General features: G+C 41.8%; 1 protein-coding gene across 7 annotated transcripts in view; it reads left to right on the forward strand.

The window, feature by feature from the left end:
- The window catches only part of ROBO1 (roundabout guidance receptor 1), a 1014318-nt gene that overhangs the window by 967010 nt on the left and 25371 nt on the right, over nt 1–21937 (forward strand). For 4 of the 7 annotated variants that reach the window (XM_075909735.2, XM_089773439.1, XM_089773437.1 and 1 more), the window contains 5 exons: nt 4354–4692; nt 7134–7241; nt 11755–11899; nt 12937–13188; nt 17893–18302. In XM_075909735.2, the coding sequence (XP_075765850.1) occupies nt 4354–4692; nt 7134–7241; nt 11755–11899; nt 12937–13188; nt 17893–18302 (1254 nt within the window). The remainder of the gene's footprint in view (nt 1–4353; nt 4693–7133; nt 7242–11754; nt 11900–12936; nt 13189–17892; nt 18303–21937) is intronic. The other 3 variants (XM_089773438.1, XM_075909745.2, XM_089773440.1) reach the window with 1 other exon arrangement.

Here is a 21937-nt window from a genome sequence, read left to right on the forward strand (position 1 = left end):
CCAAGTTCAGAAGCGCAGCCCAGTCTGGGCTGGCGGTGGGGAGCGTATCCATAGTGGGGCTGGCGCAGTGAGGAGCACAGCCCTGGCCAGTGCTGATGGCAAAGAGCGCAGCCCCATCTGGGGCTGGAAGCAGTGGGGTCAGTGGCCAGAAATGCAGCTCAGACTGGGGCTGGTACAGTGGGGAAAAGGGTGCGGCCCCAGTCAGGGCTGGTGGTAGGGAGCGCAGTCAGCAGCCAGGAGCGCAGTCCTGGCTGGGGTTGGTGGCACAGAGCGCAGCTCCAACCAGGGCTGGAATTAGTGGGGCTGGCAGCTGGGCGCACAACCTGGACCAGCGCCGTAGGGGGCGCAGCCCTGCATGGGGCTAAAGGCAGCGGGGCCGGCTCCTGTCCAGGGCTGGTGCAGTGCCGGGATGTGGCCTCAATCAAGGCTGGCATAGCAGGGGACTGGAGGCAGAGGCAAGTAGCAGGGAGCGCAGCTCCAGACGAGAGCAGAGCCTACAGCTGGGTGGGGAGCCTTAACCTCCCCTTGTCTGACAAACTCCATTGTTTGGGACCACTCAGGTCCCAAGGGTACTGAATAAGGGAGGTTCAACCTGTATTAGCCCTCCAATTCTCTTGCTGCTATTGCAGCATTTTCTTACCAAATTACCTCTCTATTATGATGCTCACAAAATCATTGCACCTTAAACATAAGCTAAACGGTCCCATTAATTGATACAAATTTGGTTTAGTCCATGATAGGCCTAAACGTACTGTAAAACTAGGCATGAATGAACTCATTCTAGTCAAATAAGAAAGAACCTGATTTGGGTCCTAAAATTCAAACTGAACGGAAAATTTCTTGAGTTTCAAAAGTCCAAATACATTTTAATTCTGGTGCAGTTCTGCACTTTGTGATACTGGCTTGGACCAGAAGTAGGAATACCACAATGTTATTGAAGAGGTTTTCTTGAAATGACCAGAAACAATAGATGCTTTATATAGCAAAGATTTTCCATCTCATTTTGCATATGGCCTTTTGCTATTCACTTATTGCTATGCCAATCTTCTTCATTTGGGTGGCTGGCTGTTGGAGGTTTTTTTTTGTTTGTCTGTAAAGCTTATATTACAGAGAATAACTAATTATGTTGAATGTGAAAAGCAAAATATAGATTTTAGAGATAAATTGAGGCTCTTAGGAGCAAGGATAACACAGGGATGGCCAAAAAAAGTTCCCTCAGTGGCTGAATATTTTAGAGGGAGACATTATGGCGTATAATGCCTGCTGCGCTCAGATGGTGCATGCTAGGTATAAAACATTTTAAAAAATGTGTAGCAAATCCTGCTTTGCAATGTAACTGACATTCTCTTTATTCTGACCAGTTGTAGTTGCCAGTGAGTCAGGAGTGGGACTCCTTGGCCACACCTCTACCCAAGTAGACACATCCCTTCTTGGGCATAGAGCGCTGCCAATAACAATGGTTGGCCTTCACTGCTTACATCCCCCATGATTTTGCAGTCAGAGTACGACTGCCTGCAACGTGGAAGCATTGGGAGGACATGGTGTTCCCGCTAGGTCTAATGTAATTACTGCAAGGCCAGCCATAAACTGATGATAGTCATTCATTTAGTCCAGTATCGTTTCTGACAGTAGCCAGTACCAGATGCTTCAGAGGAAGGTATGAAATTTCTAATAAGGGACTTGTGGAATAATGTGCACATGGATTATAAGTACCCAGATAGGAAAGGGATTTCTGACAATAACGGTCTATTTAGTCTAGCAGACAAAGTCATAACAAGGTCCATTGGCTGGAGGATGAAGCTAGACAAATTCAGACTAGAAAAAGGCACACATTTTTAATAGTGAGGGTAATAAGCATTGGAACAATTTAGTGAGGAATGAAGTCTGTTCTCCTTCAGTTTATTGTTTAATCACAGTTATCTCTCTAAATCTTTCTAAAAGATATGCTTTATCTCAACTTGAAGTTATGGGCTTCATGCAAGAATCATTTAGTAAAATTCTATGGCCTTTCTTACACAGGAGAATTGACTGTCATAATTGTCCTTTCCAGGCTTAATGTCTTTGAATTTTCTTAGCCCCTTCAGTTTGCAGTTGTCTTATGTCCTGAAGCACAAAGGTTTACAGCCTTTATATATAAAAGTGTAACTATAGACACTCCAATTAGCCATACATATTTCTAGTATAATCTTGTAAGTATAGTGCTCATTGGCAACCCTACTTTAAAAGGACAGCTGCTTTATAAAAGTAGGGAGGAATAAAAAATTCACTTTTGATAAAAATTTATGTTATATAGATAAGATGCTATTTGTACAGATAAATACTTTGTAGGAAGACATCCTAATAGGGTATAGCTTAAGTTTGGACCTACAGCAGTATGTACTTCACAAATTATTTTCCTTTGCAAAATCCGGCTGAAAAAGAAAGCAAATAATGTATTTCTAGAATGTTCCTAATAGAAAATTAAAATAAAGGAGGAGGCACGAGCAATAAAAGATATAGAGGAAGGTAAAAAAATGAGGCATAAAAAGACAACTTTCATGAAGAGGAGGAAAAAGTAGCAGCATTGCTTCAGGTGATCATGAAAAAAATTAAAGGGAAAGACAGAAATGAAAAAAGCCTTATGTAACAAATGTCAAGAAGCTGAAGAGTATGCAGAGCAATAAATAAATAACAGCTCGCATATGAAAGAAAAATATATCAAACAGTAAAATCTTTTTTTAAAAATTGAAGCTGAAGGGCATGAAGTGTGCAGTGAATAAGTTGTTTGTAATAGCATGTACTGCTCACATCCCTTAACCATTGCAGTGGGGAGGAATTATTTTATTTTTGTATTTTACTGCTTTTACACAGAAAATGTATCCTGAAAGAACTGTGAATGTTAGAGAATGTTTTGGAAATGTATATGTTTATTTCTTAGAATGTGGAGGTTAAATTCTGTAATGCTTACTTAATTTTTACTCATTGATTTTGGCTAGAGTTTGCCTTCACCAAGGACACTGGGGGTACGTCTAAACTACATGGCTCCATCGACGGAGCCATGTAGATTTGTTTTTTTGGCAAAGGCAAATGAAGCCGTGATTTAAATGATCGCGGCTTAATTTAAATTTACATGGCTGCCGCTCTGAGCCAACAAACAGCTGATCAGCTGTTTGTCGGCTCAGCGCACTAGTCTGGACGCTCCCCTGCCGACATCAAAGCCCTTTGTTGGCAGGCCCCGGTAAACCTCATCCCACGAGGAATAACGGGGCTGCTGACAAAGGGCTTTGATGTTGGCAGGGGAGCGTCCAGACTAGCGCGCTGAGCCGACAAACAGCTGATCAGCTGTTTGTTGGCTCAGCGCGGCAGCCATGTAAATTTAAATTAAGCCGCGATCATTTAAATCGCGGCTTCATTTGCCTTTGCCTATCTGTCTAATCTACATGGCTCCATCAACGGAGCCATGTGGTTTAGACACACCCTGGGATTTGTCCTGATGTAATCACTCAGCAGTTATAGTTTGTTAAAATACAGCAACTGTCTTCTTGTGAACCGATCATCTGAAGAAGCGGGCTGTGCCCATGAAAGCTCATGATACCATCTGCATGTTTTGTTAGTCTATAAACTGCTACCAGACCATTTGTTGTTTTGTTCTGTAACAGACTGACTCGGCTATCCCCTGAAGCTTCTACACATTTAATGGTCATTTTGTGCTGGTTACCTGTTCTGCTCATGACCTCTGTGGCATCTGGCATTGGCCACTGTCAGAAGACAGGATAGTGGGCTTCATGGACCTTTGGTCTGACCCAGTATGGTCGTTCTTATGTTCTTTTATTAATAACTCCATATATAGTTGGATATGAAGGAGAAACAGATCCTGTGAAAATAATGTTTTATGCTAGTCACAGGGAAGGAAACAAGTTTCCTGGAAGACAGGCATGCTGTTCCAGCATTTAATATACTGGGTCTGAGTTCTAGAATTATGATTTAAATGTCTGCACAATCCTGGTTACTGTGAGACTATCTCTGAGTGCTAACTTTGTGGCAAAGTACCTACTAGGAGGGTGAATTCACTCTTATTTATACTGAATAAGGTGCCAGAGGCAAAAGTATGCATGACTAATAAGATCCAAAGTAATTACGAGAAGCATATGGTGCAGCCCTTGTTTTTGTGTAGTAACTTAAAGCTAAATAAAGTTCAATGGACTCTTTATTCATTCATGTATTTAAAAGTTATATTACTACAAACCCTTTTCTGCTTTACAGAATCAGGTCATATCGTTGTGCACAAAAATATTTGTAAAGCATATTGCACATGAAGATATGGTGAGAAATGGAACAGAATGACCTTTTCTTTTCCCTTTCCTATGTTCTTAGCTGATTGCATAGCAAATTACAACAACCAGCTGGACAGCAAGCAAACAAATCTGATGCTGCCTGAGTCAACTGTTTATGGTGATGTGGACTTGAGCAACAAAATCAATGAGATGAAAACCTTCAATAGCCCAAATCTAAAGGATGGAAGATTTGTCAACCAACCTGGGCAGCCCACTCCTTATGCAACCACTCAGCTCATCCAGTCAAGCATCAGCAATAATGTTAACAGCAACAGTGGGGATACAAATGAGAAACACTGGAAACCTTCCGTTCAGCAAAAACAAGAGGTTGCACCCATACAGTACAACATTATGGAGCAAAACAAATTAAACAAAGGTGGTGAGCTTTTAGGCTTTTTTACTCTTGTTTATTCATCAGATATCTGGTGCTGGGAGTCCAAAGCTTGTCAGGACTAGTAGACATAGACCTATGTGGTAATCCTAGGCTTATTCCTTTGTAGATTGAGAAATTCCCAGTTAACAGTGTCAAAGAGTTAATTAGCACTACAATAACCTTTGAAGATTGAATTTATTGTAACACATAACTAGCTGCAACTTTAAAGAGCATTAAATAAAATATATTTTCATATGGCTTTGTTATTAATTTAAATTGAATGGTAGGTGCTTAATTGGTTAGAACAAAAACCAGATCTTTTATTCATCAGGCTGATGCATGGTAGTCACGTTTTACTCCACCTTAAATTTTAAATAGGTCAAGCTATCTTTATCAGTAGTGGATGGAGGCAGGCTAATTAAATCTACATCTTCATGTAAACAAATAGAATTTTTGCACATCAAACTGTACAACATTATATTATGTTGTGCACTGGGGACAGAAATGGACCAATCCAATTAATTTTAGCTATATTCCTAGTAAGCCCCCCCAACTCACATATTCAGAAAGAATACTGTGGGAAAAAATGGTATACTATATTTCCTTTCTTATCCTGCCTGCAGTCTGTGGGTTTGGACACTAAAAATAAATTGATTTCAGTGTAAACTGAAACATCAGAATATACTTTTGTGGCCTGAGGGGCATGTTACTACAATGTGATGGGTAGGACTTAAAAGAAATAGGTATGTGATTTCTTGCTAGTCTGCAGGCTACCATGCAACCTGCTTTAATAACCTGATTTGCAAAGAAGTATTTCTAGGAAGTGGATCCATTCTAACTGTGAAGTTTTTGAACAGATAGTTGTAACTTGTGTGATCATGTAGTGATATTGAAAAGGTGTCCAGCAAAAAAGACATTTCATTACAGAAAGTTGATTTCATGTATTTCCTGCCTGACCTACTTACCACAGAGTGGTTGAGAGGGCCATATAAAATGTGCACCACCTTTTGACATAGTCAAAGGGAAAATTCATTTTTTCTGGCTCCAAGCTATAGGGTTTGAGGGGGTTATTTTTTGTAATTATGCTTATGCACTCACTTTTCCCTGGTGCCTGTATGTATTACATTGCAGTTTCAGAATTAAAATGTTTGCATTTTATGGCCAAGAAGATGGTATATATTACAGCTGCATATTTTCTAGCATATTGTGCTATGAAAAGACCCCATTAAAGCATTGTCCGCTGACAGTCATATATACATATTTCAGAGTGCTGATTTATTGTTTATTCTCTGTGTAAACAGACATGGAATGCTCGATTTCAGCGTAAAGTGTGGAATGCAGCTAGACTGAGAAACAATTACAGAATACATTCTGGTGTGGGATTTATCATTCTGCCCTTTTTTTCCCCCATGCTTACATTATCAAAAGCATGCCTGCAGCAGATGGGGACTGGATTCTTAGCTACTCTGTATGGGTTTTTTATGAGTCAATAGTCTGATCTTGGATTTCTTATTTCCTAAGTCAAAACCATCTCGCTGACAATTTTACCTATAGCTTTTATAATGAGAAATAACCATTTTGATGAGTTCCATGCTGTGCTTCATTGTCGGTACTTTATGTCCAATGGTTCTGTTTATGTCTTTATTTTATTTGCTCTATGAAAAGCAACTTAGCTCTTGCTAGGCTTCTTTCAATTATACACACTCCTTAAGCAAGAAAACAGTGTATTGTCTGCTGAACATTTTATCCCTGAGAAATTTTTGTAGCTCTGATTGCCAACTCTAGCATTTAAAAATAAAATCCCTGTAATTAAATGTTCAGCTAGAGCTTCAGAATTGGACAGGCCAGTTATTGTAACTGTTAATAATTAAAAAACAACCCTATGCTCCTCTAGAACTGTGGCAGCACTATCTGGCATTCTTCCTGGATACTATAGAGAAATTGGACCAAGCTTTCTGTGGGTGTAAATTGACTTCAATGGAATTTGGATCTTGTAGGGTTAAACTCTCTTCCTTTCAAAAATGTGGCATAAGCCTTTGTATGCTTTGGGACTTGAGAAAGACATAGGCACAATTTTGCCTTGAGTGTATGATCTACACTGCAGTTGAACACCTGCAGCCAGCCCATGCCAGCTAATTTGAGCTTGCAGGGTCTTAGAGCCCGGGCTTGAGTACTGAAACTTAACAGTCCCTTAGTGTAAGCCCCACTAGCCCAAGTCAGCTTGCAGAGGACACCCACTGGTGTCTAGGCACAGTGCAGAAATATCCTTAGTGACCATGGACCTTTTTATTTGTGGAGGTACTGAGATGCCCTAAATTCTGGAAACCTATGTGTAACAGTAATTGAAGGTGCATCAATATATTCAGTGCTCCTTATAGTGTGTTATGAAGCAAGAATACACATGAAAGTTTATTAACGGAATATTAACTGTGTTATTAAACCTACAGATTACAGAGTAAATGACAATAATGCTCCAACTATTCCATACAACCAGTCATATGACCAGAACACAGGAGGATCCTACAATAGTTCAGATAGGGGCAGTAGTACATCTGGTGAGTATATCCAAACCAAGCTACAATTTGCTAAAATAATATATGGTTCTACTAGAAGATTTACCCAGCATTCATTGGGTCTTTAACTCAAATAAGTGTTGTTTTTCTTCATTTAAATCATTGTTTTGGAGTCGAGCTGAGGATGGAGGGGTTCAGTAGGCAGGCTGCACTTGAGAGGATAACCCCAGCCCTCTCTCATGGCAGTTTGGAATCAGGTGAGACACTCCTGTCCGTGGCCACTGCAGCTGCAGTGGGCACAGCTGGGGGAGAGGGAGAGGTCCATGTCCTCTGGCTGGAGAACAGACAGACAAATAGAATTATATAGTAGATAGCAAAAGATGCTTCTCTGAAATATATAGTAGATAGTTTCCCCTTTCTCCACTCCTGCCCCCTGCCAGCCACATAAGCTTATAGCCACCCCAGTCTCCATCTCTGGCCCCGTGCTGTCCCCTGTGGTCATTCTACAATATAACTCCCTCCTACCAGACCCTTCCCTTTCCATTTTATGAGAAACAATCAAATTCTAGGCACATCCCATTGTCCTTGCCTCACCAGACCCTGACCTTGCTTTAAGTTAGAAGAAGAAGAAGCTGCATTCCAAATTTGTTGGCCCTCGTTCTTACCATTTAGAAGGAGTTCTTGAACAAATGGACTAATAGATGGACAGATAGACAGAGTTGCGCATTTCTAAAATATATTGTACTCAGAGACTTACCCAGCATTGCCTGGGATTGGGGTTGGAGTTGCCCCCATGGCTCCTGGCTTCAGCCCTGGGTCAGGTCAGGGTCGGAGCCATGGAGGGGCAAAGCAACGGTGCTCAAGGGCTGAATTGGTGTTTCAGGGGCAGCTCCGTGGGCTGTCCAGGATCACATACCCCAGGGTCTCCTCTGGAAAGGTGGTTCCTGGCTCCCCCTGGAGTCTTTAGGGACTACTGGGACACAGTTTCCACCCCCCCCCAGCAGGTCCTGAGGGTGAGGGTGGCCACCAGGCCATGGTTTGCAACCCCTCCTCCCCACAGTGTTCTGGGGGAAGGGCAGCCAGCAGTGTGGCCACAGTGGGGTGGCTGGCCAATGGGGCTCCCCCACTTGTGGCACTGCCGCTAAGGGTTAGGGGGAAAGAGTTTGGGGGAGGAGAACCATTTACCTAGTGCGGGGAGCCGCCATGTGGAGCCCCAATCCCAGCTGGCCACTCTGCCCAGTGCGGCTGCCCCGCAGTGGTCACTCTGCAGTATAGATGTCCCCCACACTTGCTGCCTGCAGTGGTCACTCTCAATATAGCATCTCTCTTTTCAGAGCACTCCCTTTCCAAGTTAGGGAAAACATTACCATTACAGGCACTTGTGGTTTTCCTGGCACAATCAAACCCTGACCTTGCTTTATATTAGGACAAGAGGAAGCTGCCTATCAAATTTGGTGATCCTAGCTCTTACTATTTAGGAGGAATTCTTGGACAGACAGACATTTCTTAAATATATATATAGAAGATTAATAATGTTACCATCTTTGATGGAACTGTATCTATATTCAGTATTAATGACCTGATTTGCAGAACTGCTGAGCGTCCATATCTCCCATTGGAAGAAATACAACAGAAACTCTGTGGGGTCAGAATTAACTTCCATAACTTCTGGTTGCGTCATCTTTATTACGTATAATTAAGCATCAGCTAGCTGATTAATGCCATCTGGATCTGTAAAATCCATATACTGCAGAATACTTTGGATTTTCTTACTTGGTCCTCCACTGTTTGATATATTGGCTTCAGACTTTTCTGTACAAAATCCTTTTTGGAAATTTCAAAGCAAGCAAGATATAGTGCAAACTTCTCTTTTTGAAAAGGTACCATAATCCCTTCCCTCTGGCCATTAACTAAAATAACCTATGTTATTACAGTATTTTGCAGTTACTCTAAATAACAGAACACTTTTTATACCTAACAAAACAAATTTCAGTAAATTTTGTATCTGTAATTTTTCAACTCAGATACCATACAAATTGGTAGAAAGAACCGAAAAAAAGCCCTCTGTTTTTATTTAGACCAGCTCAGTGACTGTTTATCAAAACTAATCTTACTGGTATCATAGGTTTAGACAATACAGAATTAAAGAATTTCATTTCTCACAGTGCCTTTCATATACAAAGTTCTAAGAGCCTTTTGCAAAAGATTTTCTTGCAAGTGAATCTTGTTCTCTGTTACCTTTTCCTTTCTCTGGGGTGGCTCAATTGTCTAACCTGGCTGTGTCGATCTTAATCTAACTATCCTAAGTACTGTGGCAGGGTAAATGTGTTTTAGTGTAATTGAGGTCCTGTATTTTCTGTCTTCAGGTCAGCTGCCTGGTACTCTTTAACTGTTTGTTTGGGGTGAGAATAGCAAGCCTATTAAGCCTCCTGAATCCCTAGAAAGAACCTAATGGGAGTGGGCAGCTTGCTCAATTCTACAGCAACAGAATCTGCTGAATCCCACTTCTAAAGCATTGAGAGTTGAAATGCATCTCAGGGGATATGAACACATGTGAATTAAGAATGGGGGTGCAATATTTATTGTGCTGACACTTAATATGGGCATTCATAACAATGACAAATTATAGCCCTAGACCAAGGACTCCAGGAGGAATGAAGCAAGGTGCCAGAGCAATAAATTAATTGTACTAAATCTAGTATGTGTGTGTGTGTATATATATATTTATATATATATATATATGTATATATATACAGGCAGTCCCCGGGTTACGTACAAGATAGGGACTATAGGTTTGTTCTTAAGTTGAATTTGTATGTAAGTCGGAAGTGGCTCCAGATTCAGCCGCTGCTGCTGAAACTGGCCAGGGGCTGACTACAGGAAGCTGGAGGCAGAATTGCTCTGCCCCAGCTTCCTGGAATCAGCCACTGATCAGTTTCAACAGCGGCTGAATCTCGAGCCTGGGACAGAACAGCTGGGCTGCCAGGTAGGTCCCTGCAGGACCAACCCGGCAGCACCCCAGCTGCTCTACCCCAGGGTCCACAACAAAAGCCTGGTCTGCTGGGGGAGGGGGGGGCGCACTAGCTGCGCCTCCTCCCCTCCCCCAGCAGACCAGGGACACCGAGAGCAAAGCCTCAGAGGCGCGGGACCCCTCCGCCTCCCCGGCTTTGCTCCAGGTGTCCCTGGTCTGCTGGAGACGCTCCCCAGCAGACCAGGGGCACCCGGAGCAGCTTTTCTCGCCCCGGAGGTCGAGGTAGCGGGACCGCTGTGCTCTGGGTGGTCCCGCTGCCTGCGAGCTCCGGGGCGAGAAAGCCCCGTTCGTAAGTGCGGATCCGACATAAGTTGGATCCGCGTAATTCGGGGACTGCCTGTATGTGTGTGTATATACATATATCAAAGAATAAGGAATAAAATGCAATTAGGGCCTTGCTTGACACAATACAGCACTGATGTACCAGTAAAACAATAAAACCTACTGGCACAAAGCAGTCAATGTGGAGCAGTAATATGCTGAAATATTGTTTCTAGGAACACAGTATAGGAGACAGTTACACAATAACGTCAACATCCTTAATTATGTGCATAGGGTAAACTATACCAGGTATTAAGAGAAAAATTCTACTTTTGCTTATCTAAAGAAGTTAATATGAAGAAGAAATTTGTCACTAAAAAAAGAAATGAAACTAATAATAGGTTTCAAAAAGTAAATTAATAGAAATGGCAAAGTATACAAATTAACACAGAAAATGTAGAGCTAGTTTTGATTACAGATATTCTTATAAAAATTCAGCACCTGAATTTTTGGACAGTAATGCTGGATTCTTAAAGCTACATCAGTCTACAGTAAGCCATAATTTCAGAGTAACAGCATCTGAAAACTTTCACACCATATTTCATCAGGTTGTTTTTTTAGCTTATTTTCATTGTTCTAGCAATTATTTTCAATTGCATTTTCCATTCAGACTAAAATTAGTTATTTCATTGTCCCTAAAACATTTCAGTAGACATATACAAATTGCATATATTCGGTGACTTAATGCAATGGAACAGTGGAACTTTAATAGATCATATCTGTATCCTATTGTATTTTAAGTTCTAGCAATTAAATAATAGAAAGGCACTTTGGAAAATACGTCTACAGCTCATGTGTTTTAGTTCATAATCTATAATATAATTAATAGCTATGGGAAGATCATTCTTATTTATATTGCTTATAAAAATCATTTATGGTTTAATTGCATTTAGCTGTTTATTAAATCACGAAGACTGTGTGTTTTGTCCTTGCTGCATCAGAGTTTCTGGTTAAAATTAATTGCAGCAAAATTTGGAATAATTGGTTTTACAATGAAACTGCAATTGTGAAATTATGTACACAAAGAAGAAGGACTAGAACTTACTCCCAATCAAGACAATGGTAAAATCCACATTGAATTCAGTAGAAACTGGAATGAGCCCTGATTCCTTTCCATGCCACCTCCAGGGCAGATGGTAAAGTAATTAGGTGGAAGGAGATAATTAAAAGCATTTTAAAAAATATATTATTGTTTATTCTTAGGGAGTCAAGGACATAAGAAGGGTGCCCGCACCCCTAAGGCATCCAAGCAGGCTGGCATGAATTGGGCAGATCTACTTCCACCCCCCCCAGCGCACCCTCCTCCCCACAGCAATAGTGAAGATTACAGTCTTTCTGTGGATGAAAGGTAAGAAAAATGAACAAGTAATCCTTTTATCATTTTGCTGTCAATATAGCTCAAACTGATTTAATTTAATCTAATTTGTGCTCTGCCAACATGGTAGCTAAGTATTCCTTCAGTCCATTTTGGATGTTCCTGAGCTACATATAATATTGCTTAGTAAATGCAAAGAAGGCTTTTAATAGCCTTAGGTCAATGCATCTTTACCAGCTGTGATTCCTGTTCTGAAACTGAAGCCCTGTGTGGCTTGGATTTTAGCATGTTACCTGCTATATAACTCAACTTCTGTTTTTCAAATACATTATTTGAGGAATAATAATATTCACTGAATAAGATATTTACCTAATATTGTTTTTTTCTGTTTGTTAATTGGCCCTAATAGCCATTTTTGTCACCTAGCAACTAATTTAGGTTCTTATAGGTCTCATGGATTGAGGGACAGTTCAGTGGTTTGAGTATTGGCCTGCTAAACCCAGGATTTTGAGTTCAATCCTTGAGGGGTCCATTTAGGGATTTGGGGCAAATCTGTCAGGGATGGTACTTGGTCCTGGTGTGAGGGCAGGAGACTGGAGTTGATGATCTCTCAAGGTCCCTTCTAGTTCTATGAGATGGTATATCTACATTTATTATTAGGAAATGAAATCTTAGCCATACTGAAGCCAATAGCAAAGCCCCTTTTACTTCACTGGGATCAGGATCTTTCCATGACCCCTTTATGAAGAGAGGACAATAAAAAGTGTGATTTTTGCCTGGCTATATAGTTATATATCAGGGGTGGGGAACCTAAAATCTACTATCTTAGGCCTGCCTAGGCTCTGGAGTATGAAGAGAATGTGGGGAATGTCGTGTCTTTCTCTTTTTCCTTCTCAGTCGGGGGCCACTTTGCTTCTCATTTGTATGTGACCCCGACTGAATTTTCCGTGGGTCAGGAACCCCTGACCCAAAAAAGGTTCTCCAGCCCTGTTGTGTATGGTACACTTGTTTGATGCAATACAAATATAATTTAAGCTATAGTCCTCACTTTTTAAAAAACTATTTCTCAGTTATGACCAAGAAATTCCATGTCCAGTGCCACCTGCAAGGATGTATCTACAGCGGGATGAGCTAGAGGAAGAAGAAGATGATGAGCGAGGTCCCACGCCTCCAGTCCGAGGAGCAGCTTCCTCTCCTGCAGCTGTCTCCTACAGCCATCAGTCTACTGCCACTCTAACACCCTCACCCCAAGAAGAACTGCAGCCCATGTTACAGGACTGTCAGGAGGAAATAGGCCATATACAACACCAATCCGACCGTAGGTATGTTGCTGCAAATATGGAGAGCTGGCAGATGAAATTCCATTCCCACTGAAGTCAATGACAAAAGTCACGTTGACTTCAAGAGTCCAGGATTTTACCCAAATGATTTACTGTGTTTATATTTAATTTTTAACAGGGGCAAATTCTGGTCTGCAGGGTTAGTCCCTGATGGGCTCCCACCTCCATGTTTACCTGTGCTTCCGCAGGTATCAGAGGATTGCAGCTCTCATTGGCCACAAATTGCCAGTCTCGGTCTATGACACTTCCCACCGTTTGCATTGGCCACTAATGGTGATTCGCGAGCAACCAGAGCCATGATCCTCCGGTACCTGCAGAGACGCAAGTAAACGTAGTGGTGGTGGCCTGCCAGAGACTAACTTTGTGGGCTGCCGTTTTTTTTTTATTGCCCTCTCCTGATTTACAATCTGGTAAGATTTGACTATTTATTTTCACAGAGATAGGTAATTAAATTGCTTTAATATTATAATATGGAAGGAAATACAGTATGTCATTTTTTAGTACAGTACATACAGTGCCGACACGAGTTAAATGCACAGTCATCAGGATACTAAAGTGGTATAGTTAACACAGTTTACCATGTAATTACAGTTCCATTGTTTCCAATAGATTTACTGCATTATTAACATAAAATAGCTTGCATTATTTCATAGTGACTGTGCAATTAACTTGTCACCAATGTGTGTGAATATATATAAATATATAATTTATATAACCTATAGGTTTTCCTCTTTTCATAAATCGTACTGCAGTAAATTACTGCTTGTGAAAGTTCCTCAATGATCCCACCTTCCTTCATTTTCTTAAATAAAAGATGGACATTAATAAGATCTATATTTGTTGCAGAGAATTTTTTCTTCCTTTTTTAATCTATCATCTGTCAGTATGCTTGTAGCTTCTGTCAAAAAATTGAATTCTGACAAAATGTGACTATTGTTTAGCTTGCTGTTTTGTTGCAATAATACAGATTTTGGATCCAAGAATATATTCTTTATAGCTTTATTCTCCCATTGACTTCTATGTATTCAATTTATGATCACCTATTAGGTTTAATAGTCCATTCGTTTTATTTAATCTCTCATTATTTTCAACAATTTCTAGGCTTATTGTTCCAAAATCAGGTTAGCACTTGTTAATTAATTATTGCTGAACTTACTTCAAAGCAATATTTTTCTGAAGTATCATCATGTTGAATTAATTGCTTGAACATTATTTATTTAATGCAGCGTTTTATAGATTTGTTTTTCCAGAAAAAGAATAACTATTAACTTTTTTATTTTTATTTTGCCCATTTTTATTGTAAAGTCAATTGTGATATGTTAGGCCATGCTTTTTGAAAATGGCTTAAAATCTGCCTTTAATTTTATCCCCCATTTTTCCTCAGTGTTCCTGTTTCTTCCTCTCTACCCTGGCTCATATTCTGTGACTTTCCCTGTTTCTTCTTCCTCATGACTGTCATTCCTTCTTTCGCTTCCACATACACCAGGGCTACTTCTAGACTGGTAGGAATAAGAGATCCTCTGGAAAAGGGCTTTATTCCGGAGGATCGCGCCAGTCTAGACGCTTTTTTTCCGACTTTTCCCCAAGCCGGAAAAAAAGCGGCGGACATGTTTATTTAAATCCGCGGGGGATATTTAAATCCCCCGCGGATTTCCCTATGCTGACTTACCTGATTTGCATCCCTTTTCCAGAATTTGTGGCCAGTCTAGACGTAGCCCAGTTGAAAAGGAGGGAGTGCCAGCTTAATTCTTGTTTGGGTGTTGCTTCCCAGATACTCAGGTTCTCTGGTTTGAATAGTGTGATGCAGTAAGAGTATACCAGTATACTATGTGCAAAGAAGAGCAGCCAGCTGGAAACTGGAATATTTCTCTCAGCATGAGGAGTGGGAGGTGGGCGCCACAGATGTATTATCAAATTTAAGAAAATATGATTGAGAGGTGGCTAAAAGGACACACCACTGAGCTCCTGGGGCATGAGTATTTGTAATGTAGGCAATGGAAGAAATATCCCACACATCTGTTTGCTGTTATTAAATGTGGTTAGATAAACATCAGTAGAGGATAAATGCTATTGCCTCCATTCTTTGCAAAGTTGCCAGTGACTCAGACTAATAAGAAAGTTAGTTGGGCTATCCTGGTTATGTGTCTTTTGCTTATCCAGTGTTGTCTCTTAGCTATTTACTGTTTCTTTTATTAAAATGAAGCCACTATTTTGTGTAAGTTCTCTTGCTATGATCAGCAAGGCCGCCTGACTGCATATTGCACTTTCCTGGCATTTCTATGAACTTTTATGTTGAGGAGTTCATTGTAGTGTGCTCAGCACTTGAAGTCCATTCTGGAAAGAAATTTATATTAGGTTCATGGAGAGTGACATTTCTTTCTAATTAAGAACACATTTCAAATAGCACGTACTTTTGTATTCAGTGCAAAGATTTCTCAATTAACTGAAAATATGCATCATTGCAAACAATAAAAATATCTGGAAGAGAAATAAGTTGAGCATGTAGCGAAATTGGTATCAAATACTCATATCTGAAATATTGTATCTATAAGGTTGTTATATCTTGAGTCTCTGAACTCGAATCTGTTTGGAGAATGGAAATTTTACTTATCAGAGGGGGCTTTCTCCTATTCTCCTTGCTGCACTCCTCTCCAGTCCTTAAAGCTTTCTGTAATGATTCTGAAGCCATGCTGTGTGTTGTGGGCCCCAGGAATCAGGAAGCTGGAACATTGCTCTCTGTGTTGATGATTGCGTGCAGTAACGTCTGTCTGGTCAGTGAGTTACAGCAGATTGAAATAGAGAGCTCTGCTCTGGAAGAGTGGGCAAGCACAGTGAGATAGGAGACATTGTGACTGTTAAAGCCAGAGTCACTGTCATCTAGTTGCTGTAAGCCCATGAACATGCCCAGGTTCTCTGTTATCCTTCCTTTATGAGTTAGTGAGCAACCCAGAGAACAGGAAGACTGGTAGACAGATATATTACAAGAACATATCTTGCCAGGACTCCTTATTAAATCAATATAATTTAGCCAACATGGGGCTCTATACAAAGATGAATGAAGCTTCTTTTCACAAAGCTATGGCCTCTGTCATTTCTATTAAATGATTATTTGATTCAAATATCTCTAATTATCACTGCTCTTGTTGTCTTCCATAGTTAAGGCAACAAGCAGAAATGTGTTTAAAATATTTTTAAGGAAATGGTAGATTATTCTGTTCAAAGTTTTCTGCACTTGACTAACAAACAGTGTGGATGGTATCGTGAGCTTTTGTGGGCACAGCCCACTTCTTCAGATGAATGGAGTTAAGAGATCCAGGGTACCAATAAATAGCAGAAAAAGAGAGGGGGATGCGGAGGGGAAAGAGAAGGAAAAAATATTGTAAATTAGAGTGTCCAGTTTGCTACGTTGTAGATGTGTACTGTCCCTGGTAGTAAGAAGCTTCAAAGGCAATATATATAAGAACAGCCATACTGGGTCAGACCAAAGGTCCATCCAGCCCAATACCCTGTCTGCCAATAATGGCCAATGCCAGGTGTCCCAGAGGGAGTGAACTGAAAAGGTAATGACCAGATGATCTCTCTCCTGCCATCCATCTCCACCCTCTGACAAACAGAAGCTAGGGACACCTTTCCTTACCCATTGGACTGGCTAATAGCCATTAATGGACTTAACCTCAATGAATGTGTCTAGTTCTCTTTTAAACCGTGTTATAGTCCTAGCCTTCACAACCTCCTCAGGCAAGGAGTTCCACAGATTGAATATACACTGTGTGAAGAACTTCCTTTTATTTGTTTTAAACCTGCTGCCCATTAGTTTCATTTGGTGGCCCCTAGTTCTTACAGTATGGGAACAAGTAAATAACTTTTCCTTATTCACTTTCTCCGGTCACATCTTTTGCTCACGCTTCCAGGTGTTCATTTCCTAATGTAATTTTAAGCTCTGTCCTGAACTGTCACTCCCCTTGCCTTAACTGCACATGAGCTAAATTATGAAACACAAGGAAATGTATACATAAGTGAGCGCATTTTCATTAGACTGTAAGGCTATGTCTAGACTACATCCCTCTTTTGAAAGAGGGATGTAAATTAGACACATCAAAATTGCAAATGAAGCTGGGATTTACATTTCCCATTCTTCATTTGCATAATGGCGGCCACACATTGTTTTGAAAATGAGTATTTCGAAAGTGAAATTGCCGATTAGGCACGGTTCTTTAAAAAAAAACAACCCTTTTTCGAAAGATCCTGTACTCCTCAAAAATGAGATTTACCGCATCTAGACGGCGGTCTCACTTTCGAAATACCTGTTTTCGAAAGAATGCACAGCCACCATTATGCAAATGAAGCACAGGAAATTCAAATTCCAGCTTCATTTGCAATTTTGATATGTCTAATTTACATCCCTCTTTCGAAAGAGAGATGTAGTTTAGACATGCCCTGTATGTAACATACCATAAGAGAAGGCCAGTATCTTTTTTGATTGATTTCTGATTGTGTAGCTCTGTCAGTCATCTCTGATTCTAACAAAAAAGTAGAACCCTGCTACTTTCAAATCTAAAACCTGGGAATTTAAAATGATAAATCAAATTGGTTGGCTTGTAAGAGATTAATTCTACCAGGATACTTTCTTTTGGTCTGGTTATCTTGTGCAACTTAAATAATTTCTAACACTGTGTTTACATGCAGAAGACAGCCTGTGAGCCCTCCACCTCCTCCAAGGCCCATCTCTCCACCACATACCTACGGTTACATTTCAGGACCCCTAGTCTCAGATATGGATACTGATGCACCGGAAGAGGAAGAGGATGAGGCAGACATAGAGGTTGCCAAGATGCAGAACAGAAGGCTACTTTTGCGTGGCCTTGAACAAACACCTGCCTCAAGTGTTGGGGATTTGGAAAGCTCTGTAACAGGGTCCATGATTAATGGCTGGGGCTCAGCATCAGAAGAAGACAACATCTCAAGTGGACGGTCCAGTGTTAGCTCTTCTGATGGATCATTTTTTACTGATGCAGATTTTGCACAGGCTGTTGCTGCAGCAGCAGAATATGCTGGTCTTAAAGTAGCAAGACGTCAAATGCAGGATGCTGCAGGAGGTGAGTTCTATGAAGGCATGGTGCATTTGGCTGGGAATACAGAAAAGAAAAACTGCCATCATGTCATGTCTTATCCAGAGATTATCCCTGAATTTCTTAAATAACATTTAATCACGCCGTTCGCTGTTAATATTTGTACAAATTCAACACGCTCAGAAAATTGACTTGCATACCCACATAATTATCTCCTACACTACTGCTCTTCCAGCAGGTAATGTATTATTTGCTGATGTGAAATGAGAGGCAGTTAACTCTCCTTAAGATCTCCAGGTTGGGAGGTGGGGAAAGCATTTCAGTTAAACAGTCCAGTTCGTGATATTAAATTTAATTGGTGCTAAACATGGTTTTACATAAAATCAGTTGTCCAAGATGTGGCTGCAAAACTGAAACCCATGTGCTAAATCATGGGGGGAAAAAGACTAATTGATTTAATATTCAAACGCAGCTGAAATTATGATTGTTCTCTTAGGTTGTGTCTATACAGCTCCACCGTTTGGACTATGTGTGTGTGGATAACAGTGAGAACCAAAGGGCACAAACTAAAAATGTTCCTAGTTTGCATTAATGTAGTCCTCTTCAAACGGGAGTTTGGAGACATGCCCTTAGAGTGTGGTGAGGGAGTCAAGAGTGAATCAGTGATACAGATAAAGGCTCATCTGGACAGTGGTCTGTCAGAGAGGGAGAAAAAATGGAATCATAGAACACTAGAACTGGAAGAGACCTCAAGAGGTCATGGAGTTCAGACACTTGTCCTCATGGCGGGACCCAGTACCATCTAGACCATCTGTGAGAGATGTCTGTCTAACCTGCTCTTAAATATTTCCAGTGATGGACATTCCAAAACCACTGAAGGCAATTTATTCTAGTGTTTAACCACCATGACACCTAGGAAGTTTTTCCTAATGTCCAACCTAAACCTCCCTTGCTGCAATTTAAGCCCATTGCTCCTTGTCCTATCATCAGCGGCCAAGGAGAACAGTTTTTCTCCTGCCTCACTGTAACATCCTTTAGATACTTGAAAACTTCTATAATGTCCCCTCTCAGTCTTCTCTTTTCTAAACCAAACAAGCCCAATTCTTTTAGTCTCCGCTCATAGATCATGTTCTCTAGAACTTTAATCATTTTTGTTGCTTTTTTCTGAACCTTCTCCTGTTTCTCCACATCTTTCTGGAAATGTGGTGCCCAGAACTGGACACAATACTCCAACTGAGGCCTAATCAGCTTAGAGAAGAGCAGAAGAATGTCTTGCTCACAGCACTCTATTTAATGCATCCCAGAATCATGTTTGCTTTTTTGCAATAGTGTCACACTGTTGACTCATATTTAGCTTATGGTCCACTATGACAGTACTCCTTCCCATTCCGTATGTATGAAACTGTTCCTTCCTAAGTGAAGTACTTGGATTTGTCCTTATTAAACTTCATCTTATTTACCTCAGACTGTGTCTCTAGTTTGTCCAGGTCATTTTGAATTTTGACCCTACCCTCCAAAGCATTTGCAACCCCTCTCACCTTAGTATCATCTGCAAACTTAATAATCATAGTCTCTATGCCATCATCTGAATTGTTGATGAAGATATTGAACAGAACCAGTCCCAAAATAGACCTCTGCAGAACCCCATTTGTTATGCCCTTCCAGCATGATTGTGAACCTTTAATAACTATTCTCTGAGAACAGTTGTGCAGCCAGTTATGCACCCACTATATGGTAGCTCCATCTAGGGTATATTTCCCTACTTTATTAATTAGAAGGTCAGGCGAGAATGTGTCCAATGCCTTCCTAAAATCTAAATACACTATATTCACGGTGCTTCCCTTACCCACAAGACTTGTTATCCTATCAAAGAAAGCTATTAGATTGGTTTGACATGATTTGTTCTTTACAAAACCATGCTGGCTGTTACCTATCACCTTATGATCTTCCAGATGCTTGCAGATGAATTCCTTAATTACTAGTTCCATTATCTTCTATGGCACGGAAATTAAACTGACTGGTCTGAAGTTTCCTGGGTTGTTCTTATTTCTCTTTTTATAGATGGGTACTATATTTGCCCTTTTCCAGTGTTCTGGAATCTCCTGACATCCATGATTTTCAAAGATGATAGCTTAGGGTATGTCTACACTACAAAGTTAGTTGGAACTAATGGACGTTAGTTCGAACTAACTTTCATAGGCGCTACACTAGCGCTCCGTTAGTTCGAATTTAATTCGAACTAACGGAGCGCTTAGTTCGAACTAGGTAATCCTCATTTCACGAGGATTAAGCCTAGTTCGAACTAGCTAGTTCGAATTAAGGGGTGTGTAGCCCCTTAATTCGAACTAGTGGGAGGCTAGCCCTCCCCAGGTTTCCCTGGTGGCCACTCTGGCCAACACCAGGGAAACTCTACTGCCCCCCTCCCGGCCCCGGACCCCTTAAAGAGGCACAGGCTGGCTATGGTGCCCGTGCCAGGTGCAAGCCTGCCAGCACCCAGCCAGCAGACCCTGCACCTGGCACGGATCGAGCCACCCACCCGATGCCCCCCAGCCCTCCCCCTCTTCCCTGGACCAGGCTGGCGGCTCCCGGGAGCTTGCCCGGGACCGCAAGAGGCGGGCACCCACCTGGGATAGTGCGGACATCGTGGACCTCGTCCACAATCTCCGCACTAGGCACAGGAAAGTGGCCGACTTGGGCAGGAGAGCTGCCAGCCTGGCCACCCAGGAGCAGGTGTGCAAGAGAATCAAGGGGGTCCACTGAGACCCCCGACCCTGAGCCCTGAGCTTACAATGGCCGTCCTGGGTCAGACCAAAGGTCCATCTAGCCCAGTAGCCTGTCTGCCAACAGTGGCCAACCCTAGGGATCCTAGAGGGGACGGACCGAAGACAGTGACCAAGCCATTTGTCTCGTGCCATCCCTCTCCATCCTTCCACAAACCTTGGGCAGGGACACCACTCCTACCCCCTGGCTAATACCACTCCATGGACCCAACCTCCATGACTTGATCTCACTTCCCTTTAAACTCTGTTCCAGTTCTAGCCTTCACAGCCTCCTGCAGCAAGGAGTTCCACAGGTCTCTTTAGCCTCTCTTCATATGGGACCTGTTCCCAACCCCTGATCATTTTAGTTGCCCTCCCCTCTCCCAGCCTCTCTCTTCCCCTCTCCCACCTCCTTTTTCCAGTCTCCCCCAGTTTTGTTCAATAAAGACAGATTCCATTTTGGAAGACACGTTATCTTTATTTTGTACATCAAGAAGAGGGGCTAGGGAAGGGTAAGTGGAAGGAGGTGAGGGAGGAATGGGGCACGAGCCCCCGATGGGGAGGATTGGGCTGGCTCTGCGGGCTTCTGGGGGTGGAAGCTCTCCTGCAGCTCCCCAATTGCCCCCTCTCCCCAGATGGCAGCCTGCGGCAAGTGCAGCTGGGCTGATGGCCGAGTGCTGTGATGTGCCCAGTGTAGACACTCAGGGCACTTCAAGCCAGGACTGCTTTGCAAGCGGGGCACCCCTGAGAACTGTCTGTCCGGGGTGGGGGTCGGGACCCTTTAAGCACAGCCCTCGGCTAGCCTGAGGCAGCATCTCCACGCTCTAAGTCCTCCTCTGATGACCTGCCGGCACTGCTTCTGGCCATCCTTAACCCCGCTTCAGGGTCCACTTAATGTGGACG

This window comes from Pelodiscus sinensis, chromosome 1 (assembly GCF_052426305.1).
Source record: "Pelodiscus sinensis isolate ZL-2025 chromosome 1, ASM5242630v1, whole genome shotgun sequence".
Lineage (NCBI taxonomy): Eukaryota > Metazoa > Chordata > Testudines > Trionychidae > Pelodiscus > Pelodiscus sinensis.